At 45.0% G+C, this 22,900-nt stretch overlaps 1 protein-coding gene across 6 annotated transcripts in view; it reads right to left on the reverse strand.

The window, feature by feature from the left end:
- The window catches only part of LOC138488178 (zinc finger protein 343-like), a 725,547-nt gene that overhangs the window by 635,742 nt on the left and 66,905 nt on the right, over window positions 1–22,900 (reverse strand). For 5 of the 6 annotated variants that reach the window (XM_069614977.1, XM_069614976.1, XM_069614975.1 and 2 more), the window contains exon 2: window positions 16,498–16,624. The exons of the other annotated variant lie outside the window; for it this stretch is intronic. In XM_069614977.1, the coding sequence (XP_069471078.1) occupies window positions 16,498–16,624 (127 nt within the window). The remainder of the gene's footprint in view (window positions 1–16,497; window positions 16,625–22,900) is intronic. 6 annotated transcript variants of the gene reach the window in all.

Here is a 22,900-nt window from a genome sequence, read left to right on the forward strand (position 1 = left end):
TTTCTAAAATCACCTTCCTACTTTCTTGAGCCGACTCTTGTTTCTTTGAATATCCAGGGTTAAAAGGGCCAAACTGTTAGGCAGAATCCTGTGCAGTTCCCTTGGGGACCACTGCAATAAGATTAAGACTACAGGAGTAAGCAGTAAACCCAATTGGTAGCAGTCTGTACCACCCAGATTTACCTGGTAGCTGTGGCTGAGCAATCAGACTTCTCTCAAGAAGAGTAGGGCAGTACACGGAGGATACACAATAGGGCTAAAAACACAGTAGAGCAAGCAAACACTGACCAGAGCTTGGTATCAAAAGTATATAATTATTTATTTAACACACACTTAAAGAAATACACTAGCACTATAAATCAAAGCAAGTTCAAACACAGTCTGAAAAGTATACACACGTCCCTTAAGAATTATTAGACAAGTCTAAGTCAAAACACTACTATTTGTCAAAACAGATGCGAGCGCGTAACTTAAATGGCACTCCAATAATTAATTTGAAGGGAGAGAAAAAGGCAGGTCATGAAAATAAAACAGTTCCCAACACTTTTATAAAACCAAAACAAGTTAGTGAAGGTAGAGTCTACACTAGAGCCAAAGTTCATAGGCCAGGTCCACTTTAAATGGAGCAAGGTGAAACGTGCCCAAGATCACACAGTTTAGAAATGCATTCAAGTCTTTGTAAAAATGTTCAAAAGAGGTTGGGTTGATTCAGAAGGTAAAGTTAGAAGGTCTAGGGCCAACACAGTTGGAAAGCCAAGGATTTAAAGGTCACCTTTAGCAAACCGTAGAAAGGGAGGCCAGGTGGAACACCGTACCTTTAAAGTTGAGGAAGCTTCAGCGGTGGCAGTTGTTCCTGGCAGCGGGTGCAGTTCGTGGTTTCGACCAGGGGAAGAGAAGATCTCGTCGAGGAGGAAACGTGGAGTCGTTGCACTGCCCAGGGAAGAGACCAGCCACGGAGTTCATCGGTTAAAAGGTGCGTTCCTTTTATTCGCGTTCACAGTGGTGAAGCTTGGCTATCCAGCCGCCGGGGTGCTTGGCACGGGCGATTCGACCAAGAGACGTCCTGGAAGGCGAAAATGGCGAACTGGTTGATCCCACCAGCTCAGAGGAAGAAGACTCTTTCAGCAGAAGATCTTCTCTTGTCGTCGGGAAAGTGGTGAGGTCGTTGCAGCAGAGCTCCACTGGTGGTGTCGTCGTTGCAGATGGCTCAGCTTCTCCCCTCTTCGGATTTCTTAGGTCCTGTGGCAACTTCTGAAGTTCCAGTCCCAAAAGCGCTGCACAAAACCCCCCATTCAACAGCCTAGCTGTCACTCATACATGCTAAGTGGTGAGCCGGGTGGCTCACCACTGGGCCAATCAGAACAGAGTGCGACTTGAGTTGCTAAGGCAACGCAGTCCAGGGTGCCCATTCCCCCACCCACACATCCTGTGGAACCCAGACAGAGTGGCACCAGTTGGAGGGCTTCTGTGGAGAAAAAAAGTGGAACAAAGTGCCCGACCTTGGTTGGAGTTACAGAGACAGACACAAACGCCATTTTAGAAAAGAATTCTGGTGAAAAGACCCAACCGTGATTTTATATTAAATATATAAACAGGCGGTATCTTTAACATTGCACCAAAAAGTGGTGCGTTTAAAATCAATGGGAAAATCCCATAGGAAATATTCTGGTGGAATATTTTGCGTGGTAACCACTGCCACCAGCCAGAAACTCGACAAGGGGGGACTGGACAGTGCCCCTTGGAAACAGACCCAGGGGCAATCGAATTAACCCCTTCCAGTACTTCCACAATATGATGGTTTGTACTGGTTCTGTTCACAATTTTGGACTAGTAAAGTCAATGGTGACTTTACATGCCCTGGGAGACAGTAGTCAGTCCAAGGGTATGGAGTCTGTGTTTGGGGGGTCAATATGACACCCCTGTGTTACTGCACTGAGGGTGCTGTGTAACACATACCCAAAAACAGATGATACCCTATGGAGCAAAAAAAAAACATAGCCCATAAGCACACAATAAGTCAAAGACATACCTCAAATCATGCCTAAGAGTGGGAGAAAAAGAGTCTCACTCTTAGCAGGAGAAAAAAACAAACCCCAAAAATCCAGCAAAGCTGCTGGGGGACTCACTAGGTTTGGGAAATTAGCCTTATAAGAGAATTCTCCCTAACACAAACCGATTAGATTCCTGGGGTCGGTTGTTAGATTTGGGACCCTGGCTGTCCCACACGATTGTCTAGACTTTGTCGAATGGTCAGGCATTCTGTCTATTAATTGGCACATTTTCTCAGATGGATCTTGCTTCAGGGCTACTTTGGCTCGTCTGATCTCTAAAGTCTCAAAGGTTTTATTTTGACAAGATTGATGGAAGGTATGGGGTTCCTGCTCAATGTCGCTCAAGGCTCTGTGACTTTATTCAGAATCCGAAATTGAGTCCGCCCCAGAGTATTCTGTCTCCTAGTCATCATATGTCGATAGTTGCAACAGAGCTTCTTCATCAATTTCTACTTCATTCTTCTCTTCGTGTGAGGGCCCACACCTGGTTGTTTACCCAGGTGAGACGTAATTTAAAGATGTTATTTTATGCAAGAGTTTCCGTTGGATTTCCTTTGAGGCTTCAGCTTGGGATGGATCTACTGACACAGTTCTCAAGTTTCTAATGAAATTCCTCGATAGATTATTCCTTGAACTCTTCACCATAGGTGTGTTTTTTGTTTTTTCAAAGGGGTCTCTTGCCTTTTATCTTTGTTTCTACTTTTGTCTGTTTATGGGGCTCCGTTATAAAAATTGGGAAAAGATCTGTGTCTCTTACTGAAGTTGCCAGCTGCTTATCAATGCAGACCACCTCTGGGAGGGGCCGTCTTTCGATATTCTCAGCTGTAAGGACCGAAAGCTGATTAGCTAATGTCTGTGAATAATTACTCCGCTGGGGTAATTCCGAGGCCTCAAAGGTGGCCTCTCTACTGGTAGAGGGAACTACACCACCTCCTGTGGGCTTTGTCAGACCACGCATTTCGGTCTCAGAAACTAAAAGCTCTATCGACTGAGTGCGAGTCAGCAGTGGCACACCAGTCATGAAATCCACATCGGTGTGTTTTGCTTTAACATCCCAGCTTCTAGTATCACCTTCCTTCTCCATTAAGGTTATAGTATTCCGAAAACAATCTAAAAATGACTTTGTGTCTTCTCTTGCGTCTTCAATCAGGTCAATAAGTGTTTTGTATACCACACCTTCTGTCTCCTTTTCCCTTGACCGCTTGTCTCTGGCTGCGTCTTTATGTGATTCGATGAAAATTAATTTAGAATGCATTAAAGCTATTGACTGGTCCCTAAAATTGTCATTTAGGTTTTCATATAGTTTTAGGAAGGGCGCCAGTGTAATTGATACCATTGATCCTAATGCGGCCTGGAGATGGGAGAAATCAGCCTCCCATTTATTTTCCTCCTGCTTATTTTTGGCAGACGCTTGCTCGTCAGAGGGTGAAGTCTGAGTTCCCAGGTTGCTCCGGGAAGGAAAATTGAAAGGGTTCCATGTTATTTCCAAATCCAAATCAACATCCTCTGAGTCTTCAATCAAGCTCACTAGAGGTAAAGGACATCTCTTACATCTGCCCCAAAGCCTCCCCACTGCTAGATAGACAGAATGTGATGTAGGAGTTGGTAAGCAGGCATCATCAACTGAGGTTCTCAGCTTTTTTTGAATTAGAGGGGAGTCAAGTTCCACTTCAGTTCCCACTTCCGATATAGGTCTTTTTTCACCCCTAGCAGCTGTACCCATGCTCAATTGTAGGGTTAGGCTGGTGATATCTTTCGCTAGTCGGGCAGCCAGGGCAGTGCTTGACTCCAAGTTTATCTACTTCTGCCCCTTAGTTGGAATTAGTTCCATAATGAGAGGTGCAACTTATTATGAATTATTGGGGCAGAACTCACTGCAACGTTCATAACATTCTATAGCAGGAACCTACTCTTCAGGTTGCTTCGAGGAGGGAGCCCGTGGAGCTGTTAATGGGTCACTCGAACTCCCATCTGCATTTTCACTGTTAAATGGGCGACTCCCCCAACACCACTTCCTTCGGTTCAGAGGCCAGATTGTGGGGGGATCTTCATCCAAGGAAACCCGCGCATCTATGCTAGCCAACAAGTCTGCATCAGTGAGGTCGCGCCACTCTTATTCCAAGGTGGGAATAGCCAGTTTACCTCTACTGACTTTGGCGGGTTGTGTTGGCGGTAAGACATCTTTTGATAGGAAGTGTCATTTGATGTTTTTATAGTGAGATAACGATTTGCTCCTGACTTTCCATGAATATGGGCCACTTCTTTTTCCTATGGCGGTGCTATGGGTAGTAGGAGCAGACCCTCCTTTACTAATTCCCATTTCAGGCAATTACACTGTACTGCCGACTTCATCTATATTAAGGGGATACTTTGTCCTACTTCATTGCTGATCAGCCGACCCACCGGGAGGAGGTGCAGGCAGTGCAAAAAATGAGTATATCACATCCCCATTCGATGCAGTGACGTTTTGTGTTTTGCAACCGAGTTCTTCGTCGGCCCTCATCAAATTAATTTCCTGCATGTTATGGGCACAAAGTGAGTCTGATAGTTGTGGTGAACGTTTTTCTCTGCTTGTCTCACTGTCATGGATAGTGTCAACAACGATCAAAGGTGGACCATCCCCTACCGGTGCACCACCTGTAGGCCACAACGATCGATCTCCAGGAGTTGTTAATATCTCATCTTGTTCCAGGACGGTGGCAGGCATTGGGAAGGGAGTAACAACAGTGCCCAATGTAACCAAAATAGAAGGCAACGTAGACAAAGCGGGAGCGCTGACGGAACCAACAGTAACAGTAACCCCACTACCCACAATACCTCCATTTGCAAGTCCTCTCACTTGACTGTGGGTCCTTTGTTGTCCAACCATCTCTCAATATGACGTCACCATGGCCTCCTCAACCTCTCCGCTAACACTCTGCCAAAACTCTGCGACGCTCCGCATCGGGAGTGGAGTGTTTATAGATAAAGCTCCTCCTTCTTCCAAGGAAATGGAAAGCAGACTCCATTTGCAATTAAATCCTCAGCACAATTCGGAGTCTCTGCAAGCAGGGAAGCAGGAAAGCAAAGTCACACCAACACTCTGCCATCTTGTTCAAACTGTTCAATGCAGGGAGAAGCCATCCTGTTACTGAGGTTTTGTGTTGGGTTCACACACTTTGCTCCAGTCATGTAAAAATCCTTAAATACACCTCTGTTGAAATATACATTTGTGTCTTGGCCTCATGTTCATCCTACATGTGATGAGGCTCAACCCATCAATCAAGAGGGGGCAACTCTGGACAAGTAGTTAAAACCACTAGCATTTCAATTCTCAAGGGCAGCCCAACAATCCAACACAGAGATGCTTCAAGAATCACTGGTATCTAAAACAAGATGTCAATCTTCCCAGTAGGTACAAGACAGAACTATCTGTGCTCCTCCAAATAGGAATCCCCAATACATCCTTTGATGAAGGATCACAGAGAGAGGTGGGCATGGAATGTCCCACCCCTTAGGTTACACAGGAAGAGACTTCAACAGGAAATCACTCAGCATATCCCCATTTGGACCCCAACAGGTTGACAAGGATCAAACTCTCTCTAGCAAGTAGATGATACCAAAATATTTTGCTGCCTCTCCATCTACCAGTCAGTCACATTAGGAGCATGGGGACATTGAAAACTGCCTTAATAAAAATACAAAAATCACAAACACAAATGTACCATCTCTACAGAAAGCAGTAATACAATTTGATCAGCCCTGCCTAGATGAAGCTATTCAAATGGCCAGTGGGAATCGGCGGGCATGGACAGAAAAACCAGGGATGCTGGGGACTCTACCAGGTTGTGGGGCTCATGCCAATCTTATACAATAGGAAGGTCCTGCTACTAACTCCATGGGAAAAGGAACAAGACCCATTCCAAGATGGGGATGAGAGGGACTATAGACCAAAGTAGATAAGCCCTCAAACTGGAGACAGAAATACTTATGACCCTTGCCCCTACGGGAAATGAATGCATTGGGCCTTGATTCAATGCCTGAGGTCGGACAGGTCATATAGCTTGGTTCATTCAAGAGTTTCAGACAGACAAACCGATGGATACCTGCTATATGTGCCCATGTTCCGACCCAGGGCAGTAGCAAGGATTGTCCAGTCTTATATGGGAAAAAGAGCAGGAACTCGACCCAGGGGTGGCTCTGCTTGCACAAGGCCAAAAGGATAAGGAGTATCATATCCCTGTAGACACCCATTCATTCAGATCTCAGTTCAGAACTGACCATTTGGTTCAAATCGCCTGCATCCATGGAGCCTGGAAACTGTATTCCAAGGCCCAGATGCCCTTGGGACGCAGAGAAAAATAGGACTTTTTGGAGGCAACAGCAATGCCAGGAATACCTGTGCCCTAGAGACCACCATTCAGGAAATGTACCAATGGATAGGTCAGACTCAAGTTGCGGTCAAAAGAAATAAAGGGAATTGCAAGAACGTGCATTCAGAAAAGGATCCCAAAATAGCACGGTTTCAGGGAGCTTAAGAACCCACAGGACAGGTTGTGGTATAGTACCAGGATTTGGAAAACTCAGAAACTCACTCCCCAAGTGCCAACTGTTATGCACAGAAAACTGAGATCCTGTAAGAGATAGGCACTAGAAAGAAAGAATACAGTAGAGGCCAAATGGTAAGCAAGTAGGAGGTTCTTTTGATTAAATCCCATGGCAGAGGTCAGTAAGTGGAAAAGAGTGGCACCTTGAGACAGGCGAGACAACCAGCTTCATGATGTTGACACAGAGATGGTACATGGTGGGCACTGAGGGCATGTCCCCCATTCCTGGTCTCTGTATTATTATTGGCAGATGTCCACAGAAGAAATCAGAGATGCAATAGTGTTCACTGGAACCTGGCTGTGCATCTGACCAAACCGCATTAGAACCTGCATATCCCCACATCATAGAACTAATACGCACATTCTCGCAGCCAGCAGCCACCACTAAGCCCAGTCTTGAGAAGAGCTAAGCAACAGCTTACTGTGACTAACTCACAGTATCAAAACAGCGGAGAACTGCAGGGGGCCAAGTGAACCATTTAGGTATCAGGCAATCGCCATGAGAAGGCTGTTTGGTTTCCAGACGGCAGCATGGATATTTATATCCTCATCCTGCATGCTACCAGCTGGTTAGTATGAATGAAGGGTTCCATAGTTGCACCAATGGTGGTGATGGGGCTAAATGACATAAACCAATCCCTGAGCTCAATCGAGAAGTCCCTACATGTTCTGCCATGCAAATCGTTAGTGAAATTAACACCCATGGCCCAGAGTACCAAAAAAGAGAATGTCAAAGTCAGAGGGCAGTATGGAAGTTTGGATGCAGTTGGAGCAAGCGAGGCACAGTGTAGAGAGGAGCAAGGAGGAAAGAGCAGAGTATGTATGAAGAGGACGAGATGAGGAGGAAGAATGAGAAAAGAAGTCCAGAGTAACAATATTGCCCTCTGTTTTTTGGTACACGAGATTATGGGTTTGCAAACTGAGAAGTGGTAAAATTGCTTGTAATTGCATGGCGGTATTACTTGCAGACAAATGCTGGCAATGATGCTGGTGGCATTATTAACATCAGAAATAATACCTCTGTGACAGAATGCCATCTGCAAGGGAGTATAAAACAGCATTTTTTGCTTTTTGCTAGGAGGAATTATGCTCATTTTCACTCTCAGAAAGTGAGCTATGCTAAACATGCCTTGCATTCTAATGCTCCATGCTAAGAAAGTATAGTGCACTTGTGTTCTTTTAGTTGACACTGTGTATTGACAAACTAGCGACTGCAATGTGATTTGGCAACATGCCAGCGCAGAGTAGCATGTGCAGTCCTGAAACTATCTGCTGGAATCCAATTAATCCCAACATCTACAGGCTGTCTTTATAAATGGGCACCAATGATTCAAAATATATAACTCTGTATCCTCAAAGCATGGTGGCAGAACTTTGTTTATAAAATACATATACAGAAATATCTAGTTTGATATAGTGGGCTAGGAGGAGATATAGTTAAAACTGCCAAAAAACATCTGATGCAATTTTATTATTAACTACTATCTTGTGACTCCTGCTACTAGATCACTTTGTACTTAGCTGCCTGGGGAATTCACTTTCACATATGTTGGGCCCAGCCCTAGATGTCCCTGTGTTCTCGGCTGGGAACGCCTGCCACCTTCACAGGAGTAAAGGACAAACCCCTAGGGGGGTCTTGGGCAGACAGGAGTGGGTGGCGGGACTATAGTGTAGCTGAGAAGAGGATTTGTAGCAAGAATAAGGGGCCCGTCATCATGAAAATCTGAACATTCCTAGGACACCCTTGCTTCCTGTGACCCCTCCGAACTTCCTGCAGACAAGGCACTCTGGGAGTTGACATCTGAAGGAATACCTCTTGTTACAGCATAAAGGATTGGCTCCTTACTGTGAGAAACCTGAAGGTGTCTCCAGAGCTAGTCCCTGGGGATCGGTCATCCAGGTGGCCAAGACACGGCCATCGCTTATGGATCGAGTTTCTGGGGGTGGACCAGTGAGGGAGGATCACCTGGATGGGAATCCTCGGGGAGTGGGACACCGATGGGTGGGATGCAGTATCCCCTTCTTTCAACACCTTTTCCCCATCCTACCACGTAGGACATTCAAAAACACTGCCCCCCCCCTTACCGATTCAAACGCTTTTGTACAATACACAAGAGAACGGACTAACACCAGAGCCATTTACCTGACATGTCCTAATACAAGGGTCAGGCAAAGTCAGGCAACTGATCATACTTACACACACCTGACAGCCCTTTCCCTTCCCCACAAGGATAAAAGGTGGAGCAAGAGAGCACAGTACGAGCAAAGCAGACCGCATGACGGGACAGCTAATCTACCCCGGCTGTTCAAGAGGAGGAGAAAGGCAGCTAATATCGAGAGGCTATCAAGGAGCGACACAACCTTGCCTTTTTCAACGAAGACCTGCAACCTCCGCAGAAGGAATCGTAAAACCGAGGGCAATAGCCCAAGTGTGTTGCAGCAGACGCCGACAGTACACGGAGCGTGCCTACGCTGATAAGCAGGAGTGAGAGAAACTCCAGCTACAATGGTACCGGCCTTGACTCTAGATACAAGGAAAGCTAAGCGGTTCATCACAGCCGGTGAGTTGAAAGGAAGGCCATTAAGAACCGAACTGTGTTAAATGAAACGCACAAAAGTGGCATACTGTGAAGAGTTCAAAGAACTACAAAGTGTTGAGGGAAGACCAGCTGCAGAGGGAACGGGTACCACGTCGGTGCTAACTCGAGAGAATCTAGTTTATCCCATATTGAGAAAACTACAGATACCAGAAGGCCCTAGGAGAGCCGCCAAGAAAGGTCAAAGTGGTCATACAGGAGGTCTAGCAAAATCCCAGTACAATCTAAAGCCTTTGACCTAAGAACTGTAAAAAAAAGAAAGGAAAGTGAATCCTGTGTCGTAAGACAGTAAAGGTGTATGGTAGAAGTTGGCTAGAGTGAACCCGGCTGAGGGATGCTGACGAAGAAAGGGCAAAGTCTAAAGTCCCAAGAAACAGTCAAAATGAACCCGAGAAATTGATGTTCACTGTTGAAAAGACATTGTACGAAAACGAAAGAGGAAGCTTTTGTTGAAAGCCATAGTGAACCCGGTGGAGGGAGGCTAACAGTCGAGAGGGGTCCGAGCCCGAACGGGGGGAGATCCAGGGCTGAAGCCATCACCCAAAGTCCATTAAGAGAAGGAACTGTTATTTGATCTGTAGAATACGATTTGTGAAGGGTCAGCGCCAGGAAGAGGGGGATCCAGGGGTGAATCCATCACCCAGAATATACGTGGAAAGGAACTTTTTATTTGTTTGTCGTAAAAATCAGGCCCTCGAAGGCAAGAGACGTTTGGTAAAGGAGACTTGGCCATCGAAGAAAACTGGTAGCTGAAACGAACTGTCACCTCATGCTGGTGAAGCTCGAGAGTGTACTGTGCTCCAAGATCTCGCCTTACCCCGTTCTTAAAACGTGGCGAAGGGAGACCCAGGCTACCCCATTCTGACATATTTTTTGTGTACACTTCTTTCTTTTCTTGAACACAATCCCACACCATCTTTGTATTAGATGTAATAGGTTTTTCTTAGTATGGGCCTTTTTATTTGACACAACGCCACTAGGACTGTCTTGTTTTTCATTTGATGGTCGACGCTTGCTCCCATCTTAGATTTAGGTTTGGAATAGTTTTTTTCCAACCTGCATACAGTTTAATAAACACCCTTGAACTGTGATCCCTTGTGTCTGTCTTTACTGTTGCCCCCTTGAGTTCCTTACATTACACAAAGCTTGCAATGGACCAATCCGCATTGGCGAATGATTAAATAAGGGTTGAGACCCCCCCTTTATCAAACCACATTTGAACAAACTTGAAGATTTCACTGGAACCTTGTTGGGGGAAAGTCTACCCAGAGCCCCAAACCATTCAGGTGGAGATATTGAGTTCCAGGTTGGGTGCAGAGCTTCTCCCTCACCATTTCAGAGAACATTTGAAGCAGCCGTTTATTTGGCAAGTCCTGCAAGTGCTCCTGGCAACCTCCTGACTCAGAAGGGAAGAAGGTAGACTTTGCAGAGATCCAGTGCAGGGGTTTCTCAGCAACTGAATGACCAAAAGACGTTGCCTTTGTCCCTCTCTGCCACTTTGAGTAGATTAGAGCCGCCACGAGTTCTCTGAATGCTTTCGAGCCATGGAAAAGACCCAATGGAGCAGCCTTTGACACTCTACACTTTGCATCGTTGGAAGCAGTTGAGCCAACTTGCCACTGAAGTTTGATTGCTGTGTTCAAGCATTAATACCAGTCAAACCTTCAAACCCGTGTATTTGAGCATCGCCACTTGTACAGTGCCTCGAGCTGCTTGCTGAATTGTTCCATATTGCTGAATACCGTCAAATCAGTTCGAAGCCGAATCGATGCACAGGAAAGTGCCCAGAAACCCTGAAAGACAACAGCAAGGTATCTAAAAGTGGTTCTGCCCCCCTGGCCTTCTTCTACGGGAGATGGTGAAATTATTCCACATTATACCTTAAAAGAAATATTCTTGAATTTGTTGACTTTTCGGCAAGACAAAAAAACAAGATGCTTTTTCACTTAAAGTCTGCATTCACTGTGTAATTCATTACAGAGGTGGGTTGTTAGAGTTTTTAATAGTTTGTCCTTTTAGTTTCTTAGAATTCTTATTTTTATAGAGCTTTGATTGGGCATTTATTTACTTTTCTGCTTACAGTAGAATTGTTATTGGAATGCTTCCATGCTGGCTCACACCTTCTTGAAGAGCATGGCATGGCCTTGGCCCATGTTACCTTAAAAGTGCGGAAGGAGGTTTACCATTCGTGTTTTGTCTGTATTACCTTTATGATTAAGGACACTGCTGGTTTTATAGTAGCTGTGGTGTGCTGAAGTAAGGAGTCAGGCAAAGGGGTGGCATGGTCACAATAATCTTTGTTTAAATAATAATGAAAATGGCCTATCCTTCCCTGTCCCTAAAGGGGTTTCCCTCCCTAATTAAAGAAGATGGTGCTCGTCGTCATGGTGGTTGTCAAACTCAAAGTGTCGTCCTCTGTCCAAAGTAACCTAATCTAGCCCTACCACTGTATTGCGTCTATTTGGCCCTGGGGGAAGAACACCAACACTTACGTCTCCCCAGCCCCTCCTCGCAATAATAAGTAATTGGACTCAGATTAGCAGAAGAAACATGCATACATCATATAAGGTTATAAAAATGGCACGTTATAGGCCTTTTATTCATGCCAAATGAATATATAATGAACAAATAGAACACCAATACATACAAACATATACACACAGATATAGATATATAGATCAGAATATAAATTGCATCACCGTTAACCATGAGGCAGAGGAAAACTTCATCTTGGCCACCAGACAACACTGGTGAGTCCCTCAGCAGGCAGGCGAAGAGATTATTGCGGGCAACGGAGTCTGAAGCGAAGCGTCCTCCCTTTCAGCAAGACTGCAACACCCGGGGTTCAACATCCAACTCTGATCCCTCTGTGATGCCATCTCCTTTATGGGGCATCTCCCCCCCCCTCAACTGTGTTCTGCCCTCGGCCGAAAGGCAGATCACAAGTCGAAGAGACAAAGGGTGGAAAAATCCAGTTGGAAGTGGAAAAACCCAGTACTCCTCTACTTACATGCATTCCCAGACCCCTTATCGTGCAGCTGCAGCGCACTCCAACTTCCCTTCTGTATTTGTCCTTCACTGGACAATACAATAACTATTATCTGTAGTCAGTCTGGCTGCAAAATATCTCTGTAACCTTGCTCTGTTTTCCCTGCTACTTGTTCATTCTGTGAGGCTCGTGGAAACGCAGACTTTATTACTGCAATGGGAGATGAGTGTTCAATGGGATCAGCCCTAGGGGCATATTTCTATTAGACTTTAATAACAGTTCACCTTCTGCACTTGTAGAAAATAACAGGATAATTACTCCCTTCTCCTGGTCCAACAGTTCAGCAACTGCTATGTCCACCTAGTCAACTTGATCAGCCTCCAGGCCGCTGTTTGGTAACCGTATGCCTTAGTTTCTGATTCAACACGCATGTGAAAAAACCAGGAGAAATTACTCCCTTCTCCTTGTTCAATTGGTTCAGCCGTTGGCTATCTTTGGAAAACGTCCTACAACAGTTTCTATCAACCTTTGTTCTTCTTCTCAGGCTTTGCAGAGGGCTTGGTTAAAACACACCTTTTGTTTCCAATACACAGGTATTTATTGTCTTTCTATCCCCTCCTCTTGTCTGTAAAAACAAAGGGAACTGTTCCCATCGTGTCCTTGATTCCTTCTTACACTCTGACAAAGGTGACTGTCCTCTGGCACTCTCTAGCCTGAATGACCCTCTTGAGGATAGAGTGTTGAGGGAGAGTGCTCCCGATATGTTCTTCTCTTTCAGTCTCTTTGACACAACACTTGAGACGAGGAAGATCACTTGTGATGTAATCTTCACACTTGATTATTTTATCACAACTCTGGAGACGAGGGAGATTACCCTGATGCCTGCTTTACATTCAGTACTTTTGATACAATTACTGAGACGAGGTAGAGTACTCCCGATGCATGCTTCCCATTCACTATTTCTGGCACAAGTACTGAGACGAGGAAGATTACTCCTGAGGCTTTCTTTCCATTGGGTAATACTGGCAAACTTACTGAGATGAGGGCGATCACTCCAGGTGCCTTCTTTAAATTTGGCATTGCTGCCACACTTACTGAGACGAGGGAGATCACGCCCGGTGCCTTCTTTACATTTTTGATACTTCTGTGACTGAGACGAGGGAGATTACTCCCGATGTCTTCTTCACAGTGCGTGGAGCAGATGAGTGCGTGGAGAGGATGGGTGCATAGAGCGAAGGTGTGAGTAGAGCGGATGAGTGCGCTGAGCGGATGAATGCGTTGGGCAGATAGGTGTCTAGAGCGGATGAGTGCTTAGAGCGTAAGGGTGTGCAGAGCGGACGAGTGTGCAAGAACGGAGGAATGTGTAAGAGCGGAGGAATGTGTAAGAGCGGAGGAGTGCATAAGAGCGGAGGAGTGCGCAGAGCAGATGGGTGCGCAGAGCAGATGGGTGCGTAGAGCAGATCGGTCCGTAGAGCAAATGGGTGCGTTAGAGCAGATGGGTGCGTAGAGCAGATGGGTGCGTAGAGCAGATGGGTGCGTAGAGCAGATGGGTGGTAGAGCAAATAGGTGCGTAGAGCAGATAGGTGCGTAGAGCAGATGGGTGCGTAGAGCGGGTGGGTGTGTGGAGTGCATAAATCAACTTGGAATACATGGACCGGATCGGAGTACATGGAACGAGTTGGAGTGCATGAAACTGATTGGAGTGCGTGGAACGGATTAGAGTGCGTGGAACGGATTGGAGTCCATAGAATTTACGCAACATACATGGAATGGTTTAGAGTGCATAGAACATTTGAAAGAGCATGTAAACCATCATATCACATCACCACGCTTACTCTCTTCTTTACACCACCACTCTACTAGAACACAGAGATACTATGACACCATTCCCCATCACTCTAACTAAACACTGCTGGTTACACACCCTCCAGCCAGGTGTTCTCCTCGGGTGTTCTCCTCAGGCCTAACGCAGCCAGAATCGGTCTGGATAAACCTGCCAGAACGAACACATACTCCTGATATCTCAACCACCACACCTAATGCTAAGAAGCAGCTATTACACCAATGCCACACCAGCTGCACACATATACGGTGCTCACACGCACCTTTGACTCTCTCTACTCCCTCTACTGACTTGAACTTCGGTTCCCAAGGGCGTTCAACCTACCAGCGCCTTGAGACTATACCAATGGTACATAAGGCACTATATAAATGCAAAGTAACATAACATAACATAACATTCAGTACTTTTGATACAATTACTTAGATGAGGGAGATTACTCCTGATGTCTTCTTTACACTCAGTACTTTTCCCCAATCCCCTACTGGGTCTTCCGTGACTCCCGTTACCTCTTCTCGATTAGGGCCACATCACTGGTTCTTCCTGGGGCGTTGGGCTGCTATGTTCCCACTAAATGTTCTCCTTGCTTCTTTTTCTGCCCCCTTTCTGCCCCTTTTTGCTGTGCTTTGGCGTCGGCCAGGCGGTGTTGGTGATGTTAATGGGCCGCTCGGTCCACTTCCTTGAGGTCACGCCACTGTTGGTCGGTTCCCAACTTCTAGTCAGGCCTGCTCTGCATTGGCCTGCAAAGGATTCCTGCAACCTGCTGACAGTGTCCTCCCTACTAACGGTTTGCTTCTTCTGCAAGGCTTCTTGCTTCCAGGTTTGAACTTCCCGGGTCTGCCGAGCTTCACGCCTGCTTCACCTTTCATTGAGCCCGTTTTACATTTTTGTATTATAGAGCTTGGTCCTCCCCAGCTGAATGTCACAGTCATTTGTGTCCATTGTGTATTCTTCATTCCTCATTGGGGCCACCTCTTCCCAGTATCTCGTGTACTTGCCAAAAGAGTAAATTGTATAACTTTGGCAATCTTCTTCTTCACAGTACTCTTGGAAGATGGTTTGAGAGCAGACTGTATGTATATTTTAGTCTTCTTGGTCTTGGTGGTATCAATATTTACAGGAAGAAAGGAAGGAGTATTGCAATAACATACAGTAGTGCTTTCAGAGTGATTCATGGTGTCAAGGGCTAGAGGGTTAGGGAGTTGCATCACGGAACGGGAGTCCTTGTCCCCATTAGGGGAGTCTCTCCCTGTGAGATCCTGCTTTTCGCCATCCCTAGGTGGAATATTGTGTATCAGGCTCACCTCACTAGCCTCACAGATTAGGGCTCCCCATATAGCGTGGAACTGCATAGGAGTTTAGAAACCACTACTGTACACCTGCAGAACAGTAGTCATTTTCTCACAACCGACATTCCTCAATGAAGTTCCACAGGACCTTGGCATGAGGAGTAGTGACAATAACATGATTAGCAACCATTACCTCTGTTCGTAGCGGCTATTCAGTGTGTCAGTATTACCACTACTAATACGACCAAACTCGTAATGAGGCCCTTTGACTTCCTAATTCCGTGAAGTTTTTTGGGGGGTCTTAAAAACGCCACAAAGGGCGTACCAGAAGCACTGACTAGGAGCACATTTCAACTTCACAGGCAGTTGCCCGTTATTGAACAATATCCCAACAAGAAAAATGCATTTATATTAAAGTTTGGAGGCTATAAATGCTAGCAGGACTGCAGTGGTTCAATGTGTTGCTGCTCAGAGTTGACAACAATACAACAAAATATTCAGAAATTATCCTTCCATGTATTACGCGCCGACGTGCTCCTATTTCAAAAAGGTACAGGGGAAAAGGTGACTTTTACTCAAAAAGAAATGCACAATCCATTATTGAATACAAGGCATGTTTCACGCTCAGAGGGAACGTACCCTGGAACGCACAAGAATGTGCGCATCAGAGAAGTAGACATTCTCTTTTGCTTTTTAATCATCCGCACCTTTCTTCTACATAAGTGAAGAGAATGGAATTGTGCATCCCACCACTTACTTAGAAAAAGAGTCTTGTGAATCTGGACCATAGCCTCTCATAGCTTTTATGCACAAAGGGCTGTAGTCTTCGCGTTTACCATAACAGTAAAACAGGTGTTTACTATCCTTGCCCATTTGCAATGAACAAAATAAAAAATGACAACCGACAGAGGAAGAATTGGCCTTTTTGAATATAATACTGTCAGTTTCATATAAGATTTAATTTCACATCTAAGACATGACAAGGATATGGATCTTCAATTGGACACACGTCTGCCCTTGTTCATTTAATTACACACTCACAGTTGTTCTAGTGAGATGTTTAAAAGAATCATCGCATTCTGACAATCTTCAAAGAAGTATCAAGCAAAGCCGCTGGCAGATGTTAAAAACCACTATAAATTTACCTATTGAGATTAAGGCTTTGCGAATTTCATCCATAACATTCCTGTAGAGGTCCTTCTGCCATTCAAGTAAAAGGTTCCACTCTTCTTCTGAAAAGTAGGCAGCAGCATCCTGAATCGTTAGTGGTAACTGAAAGATGAAAATGTACATGACATACTCAAAATCTGCATTCAACACATTTGATAACGGATGAGCACTGCTTAAACTTAAAGACATAAGTGCAAGTACCCACTCTCCTAGAATACCAATTCCCCAACTGAGACTCGCCAGAACTCTCCCACTGAAAGTATTGCCTCTCTGATGGGAGGTGAGGGCACCAGCATTTCAAAACAAAAATATCTGGGGCACATAGAATGGTAGTAACTTCCGCTTTCAAGCACTTTGCTGAAAATATATGAATATAAACAACATTTTTGTTTTCCCTTCTGCTCTCTCACTTCTGATATCTCTTCACATGCCATGGGCCTTTTGACCTTTTCCATAAACACCAGACGAAAACGGACTTCATGGTCTGGTACACCACAATACTGTATACTCATCTGCAATGGCATATTATAAATGGGATGTGCACACGCATTGCAGCGGTTCATTGTGATTCGCTACACATTTCTCACGAAATTCTTCATGATTTTCTATATTTTTATTCAGTTGAAGTGTGTTTTCTTTTTGTGCTTTCATGTTGACATCTTTAGGTTAGTTCTAAACAGTAGTTCATTGTCACTCATCAAGATAATGTATGCTTGCTTGCCTTAGTATAGTTCACTCCAGAACATATATTGGGTCTTGCAAAGGACCCTTCACCAGGTTCATATCAACAAAATACGAGAAATAAATACAAAAGCGTCTTGTCTCATTCCTCTTTGTGGACAATAAAATTCCAGATCTCTGTTATATCATTTTACAAATTAGCTACTCACTCGCCATGTAGTTTTGAATTGAGTGTCTTGACCTCTATTTCATGATATTATTAAAAAGAGACTACACACTTTATCTATCCTAAAGACATTATTTCCTATATTTTATTATAGTAAACTTTTAGTATTTATCTACATTTCATCCTCTGTGTTTTTAAATAAAACATGCATGATTCAAATGTCCATGGGGTGTGTCTTAGATAACCTTCTAATAGTGTTTCAAATTGGCGATCCTATCCCTTCCTAGCTACTCCCTTGGTATTGTATTCGTACCGTAATGTATCATGCAAAATCACAATGTGTTGCTGCAGGAGATTTTGTGATCCTTGTTCCGGATAACAGATTTATGTTGGTAAAACGTTCCTTTACAGGCCTGGCAATTTCTACTTTGTGAATTAATGATTCTGTGCATTTCAGACGACTGCTCCACATGAAATCCTTTGCTTGGTTAGCACACGTCTATTTTGCAGACTAATATACCAGAAGGTCCAGGATTGTTCTGTTAAGAATAATGAATCCTACAACATGGTTATGTTTTTGTTTAGGTTTTATTTGTGTGCACCTGATGAATTACCATTCGTACAGCCCAAAACATATTGTGAAAGTAAACATGCAGCAACTGACTGAAAATGATCTTGATGAATGACAATTAAGTACTATTTGGATCATGCTAACATGTAATTACAAAAAGAAAATAAATGCAATGGAAACAAAACAGATCATTTAAAAAGAATTAAGAACACATGAAAAAGTTGTGGCAGCACGAGGATGATCACTATTAACTGCAGGCATACTGGCCTCATGAAGAACAACAGCAAACCAAATCAAATACAAATGATAAGCTGCCACACTAAAATAAATTGTATACCACCCAATACAGTATGCAAGGAGAAGTTTACATGTATCCCAGCGACAGCAAAGAGGCTTCATAAAGGCAACGAGCAATGCATCTATTTTAATAGCTGCAGTAAAGATGCTAATGAGGCAAAAAACGATGTTCCCCATGAAATAATTCACTTCTTTTTTGTCTTTCCTTTTTAGTTTTGGTTCTGAAGTGGCGTTAAAGTGCCACCTATAAACTGAAACAATTACAGTGGAGTAAAGCTAGGAGCGTGATGGGATCTGACGAGGGACACAAAGCTTGTAGGTGCTGTTTGGTTATTTACCCATCTATTGACTGCCGTAGTCATGCTAATCCCTATGATCATTCCCACCCAGTTCGTGCCCTTCCCTGCCAAAAACACATCCTCCTGGGATCTCTTTGAGATAGATTTATCAAGCAGTAACATCACACTTTGTGCTTGAAGTGCCTGCCAGTGTTATTTGGAAGCAGTCATTTGAGAGTGGCTTAATTGGACCTGTAAACGAACCAGTGGTGTAATAAAAATGTCTTAAATAAGTGTGCCTTCTGCCACTTGATTTAAAAGCAGGATGCGCTTCCTTCACTGAAGTCCTGTTAAATACAAGCATTGGACAATCCAACAGTTTCGGACAGTGTAAAGCTATCAGATAGGCGTTTGTCAGGCACTGCTATTATATGCCTAGGTACTCACACCATTTTGCAGTTGGTTCCAGTATGGCAATGCCTGGCAAATGCCTATCCCATGCCTACAAAAAAGCCACAACATTTGAAATTGCCAATGCTTGTTTGTGGAACTTAAGTGGTTATCCTTGACATCTATTATCCAGAGTGTCTATACATGCACTCACCTGCTTTTCCAGACGTTATGGCACTGTGCTCTGCATCTCCAACGCCCTCTATGCTGTCCATGTTCATGATGGAGGCACATTTTTCTTCCCATGTGTGCAGTTTCAGTGGTGAACATCGTCCGCCTCCAGTGACCTGCGCCTGGCTGCGCTCTGCTGACAATGGGTTGTGCGCTCTGAGGCGCAGGTCATCCCATTGTTTCTGACAGTCCCTCACAGTCCTCAGTGTCGTGCCCACTGCTGAGACTTTGTTGGCCATTTCAGTCCATATGTCTTTCTTGCGCAGCAGTGCAGGCCTGCGCATGACCCCTCCAAAGACTTCCTCCACATTTTCCACAAGGGTGTCGGCGAGCATGTTTAGTTCAGGCTCACTGAACCTTGGTTTGCGCTGTCTGATGTTTCCACGTGCTGCAGACATGTTCCTTGATGCTCCTTCACTGGACAACTCCTGTGTGTGGAGGATTGCAATGGATTGTGTTTTTAAAGATGGCCGCATCTGTCCCGTTCTGGCGCAACTACATTACTTCTGGTTCCGGTGTTGACGGTACCGTTGTTTACGGGTTGTTGATGCCAGAGTTGTTGTTAACGGCATTGATGGTGCCGTTATGTGGGTTTCTGGTAGCTTTACCGGTATGCCAATGCTATCGTTACCGGCATGCCGATTAGTGCGGCATCGCATGCTCGGAATGAGCTGTTGTATCCACACACGGAGCATGCCGGTATCGGTGGCTGCAGCATACTGGTATTTTTGGATTTTTAATAGCAATCTCGTAATGAGGCCCAGGATCTTGTAAGGAAAACGCTTGTAGCTCACTGACTCGTCTTGTAGAGGTGATGCTACTAGGAATGCAGTTTTGTAAGTCAATTGTTTTAGACTGGTTTTGTGCATAGGCTCAAAGGGCAGACCCATGAGTTTGGAGAACACGACATTAAGATCCCAACCCGCAGAGGGTTAGAAATGGGAGGGTATAGCCTCTTTGCCCCTTTCATGAATGCTTTAATGACAGGAACTTTCCACCAGGACACCTTGTTTGGTGAAGTGATGTAAGCTGATAGAGCCGCCAGGTGTACTTTAATGGAGTTGAATACTAGGCCGGAGTCTAGTAGGTGAAGCATGTAATGTAGAATGTTAGCTGGAGAACATTTGATTGGGTTTAAGGTTTGTGACCGGCACCATATCACAAATCACTTCCACTTGTTGAAATAGCAGTGTCTGGTGTTGGGTTTCTCTGCCTCCTTTCGAATTCTATAACTTCATGAGCCAGGCTGCAAAGTTCATAGATTGAGGATGAGGGTGGAGGGATTCTCCCTTGTGTTATGTTAGCATGTTGTAGGGGCAGGGAGCTTGAATGGGACGCACATCGCGTGTTTTAGCAGATGCGGAAAGCAAGTTTGTCTCGCCTACATAGGAGCAACCAGTATTAAAGTTGTTTGTTCCTGGTGCATCTTTTGCACAATCCTGCTGAGGAGTGGCGTTGAAGGAAAAGCGTTAGCAAATTTCCCTGACCAGTTCATCAATAGGGCGTTCTCCTTGGACCCTAGTTGGGGAAACCTGGACGCAAAGTCAGGCATTGCGCATTTAGGCTTGTGGCGAACAAATCCAATGGGGGTTGAATATTCCATCTAGGATATCTTTTTTGAGCTGCCACTCGGGTTCTTCTGGTAGAGGGTATCCGCTTTGAGTGTCTGCCAGAGCACTGAGTTCCCCTGGAACGTGCTGAGAGGTTAGGAATATGTTCCGCTTGAGTGCCCACTTCCATATTTTTTGGGATCGCTTGGAGAGACTTTGAGAGTGTGTGCCTCGCTACTTGTTGATGTAGAACATGGCAGTGGTGCTGTCTGTGAGGACTTGCACCGTTTGATTCGAAAGATGTTGCTGAAATGCTTGAAGAGCCTGGAGAACTGCCAAAAGTACCAGGAAGTTGATGTGTCTTTGGGCTGTAGCTCGTGTCTACTGGCAGTGGGCTGTGTGGTGGAGGAAATGAGCCCCCCATCTGGCGAGTGAGGTGTTAGTTAGGATTGCTTGTGCTGGTGGAACGCGGAAGGGTTTTCCCTTTAGCAGGTTGTCCCTGGACCACCAGCGAAGAGCCTGTGCCAGGGTTAGCGAAAAACAACCACTACATCGTCCCACTGACTGCTTGCCTGAGACCACTGTTTCGCTAACCATTCTTGCATTGGGCACATGCGGAGGCGCACATGTGGAACCAAGTGAATGCATGAGGCCATCATCCCGAGCAAGTGCATTGCGTGGTGAGTACCTTGTAGTGAGGTAGTTGCAACAGCATGTTTTGTACTCTCTCGTTTGCTGGGAAAGCCAGTTCCTCTTTTGTGTTTAGAATTGCACCTAGAAATAGTGTTATTTGGCTGGGGACTAGACTTGGATTTCTTTTTGTTGATGGAGAAACCCAAATTGAAAAGAAGGTCTATCGTTCTTTGTGTATTTTGTTTGCAAATTTGAAGAGCTTCTCTGGTGATTAGCCAGTCACCCAGATAAGGGTATACATGAATTCACTCCCTGCGGAAGTGTGCTGCCACTACGGCAAGCATTTTTGTGAAAAGTCTTGGCGCTGAGGTGATGCCGAAGGGGAGTACCTTGAACTGGTAGTGAACTTCCGCTATTTTGAATCGCAGATATTTTCTGTGCGCAGGGAGATTTGAAATATGAAAGTATGCATCTTTCATATCCAATGTTGCCATGTAGTCTCCCAGTTTTAAGAGGGGGATTACCTCTTGAAGCGTGGTCATGCAAAACTTTTGTTTGTAGGGTGCAGATCTAGGACTGGGCGGGTGGAAAGGTCTTTCTTTGGCACAAGAAAGTACGTTGAATAAATACCCTTGTTTAATTGTTTTGCTGGGTCTATCTTTATAGCGTCCTTTTCCAGCAGTGTCTTTACTTCTTCTAATAGTATGCACTGCTCTTCTGGCCTCATCTTTCTGATGCAACACCTGCCTGCCACAGTGGGTGAAGTGTGAAATTAGACCTCCTACTGGGGTGGCATGGGAGGGGACCTGCAGCAGCGTGTCATTGTTTGGGAGTCGTGGAGCCTCTCCCAGGTGAGGTACTGCCTATTCCTCTGGATCTTTTATATCATCTTTGAAAACCAGAAGAGGAAGATTGTCCTTGCGATGGGCTCCAAGTTGAAGACTGTATGCCCTGAGTGTATCCGATAGAGCGTTTTGAACCCTGACTCTGAACCCTTCTGGAGCTTGAGGAGCCCCTTTGTACAAAGGGTGTGTTGGTTAATTGGACGAGGAATTTAAGAGTGTCATACTCTTCCTTCGCGCTCTTGAGGGCTTCTTCGACAGCTTTACCGACAAGGACATTAGGTTCCACTGGCATGTTAAGTAGGGTGGCCTGTGTCTCTAATTTAAAACCAGACTGTCTGAGCCAGGCATGGCACTTGATGAGTGGGCCTTCTGTGATGATGTAGCCTGCACTGTCTGCTGCATCGAGATTATTCTTAATGATGCAGTTAGATACCTGCCTGCCCTCTGAGATGGTGCTTAGTAATTGTGATTTTAGAAGGTTCTGGAACCGCTTCAACTTGATGTTCCAAGTCATCCCACTGTGGCAGCCATAACTAGCTAGCAGTGTAGTGTTATTTGCAATTCTAGCTTGATATGCCAGTGAGGAGGCAACCTTCCTTCCGAAAGTGTAGAGTTGTTTACTCTCTTTGTCTGGCGGGACTTCAGCTGGCACCAGAGGAGTGCCAGCCCTTGTTCTGGCTGTGGTGACGACCAGTGATTCAGGTTTTAGCTGACCCCTAATATACAGGGGGTCTGT

This window comes from Ambystoma mexicanum, chromosome 9 (assembly GCF_040938575.1).
Source record: "Ambystoma mexicanum isolate Mex_15411 chromosome 9, UKY_AmexF1_1, whole genome shotgun sequence".
Classification (NCBI taxonomy): Eukaryota; Metazoa; Chordata; class Amphibia; order Caudata; family Ambystomatidae; genus Ambystoma; species Ambystoma mexicanum.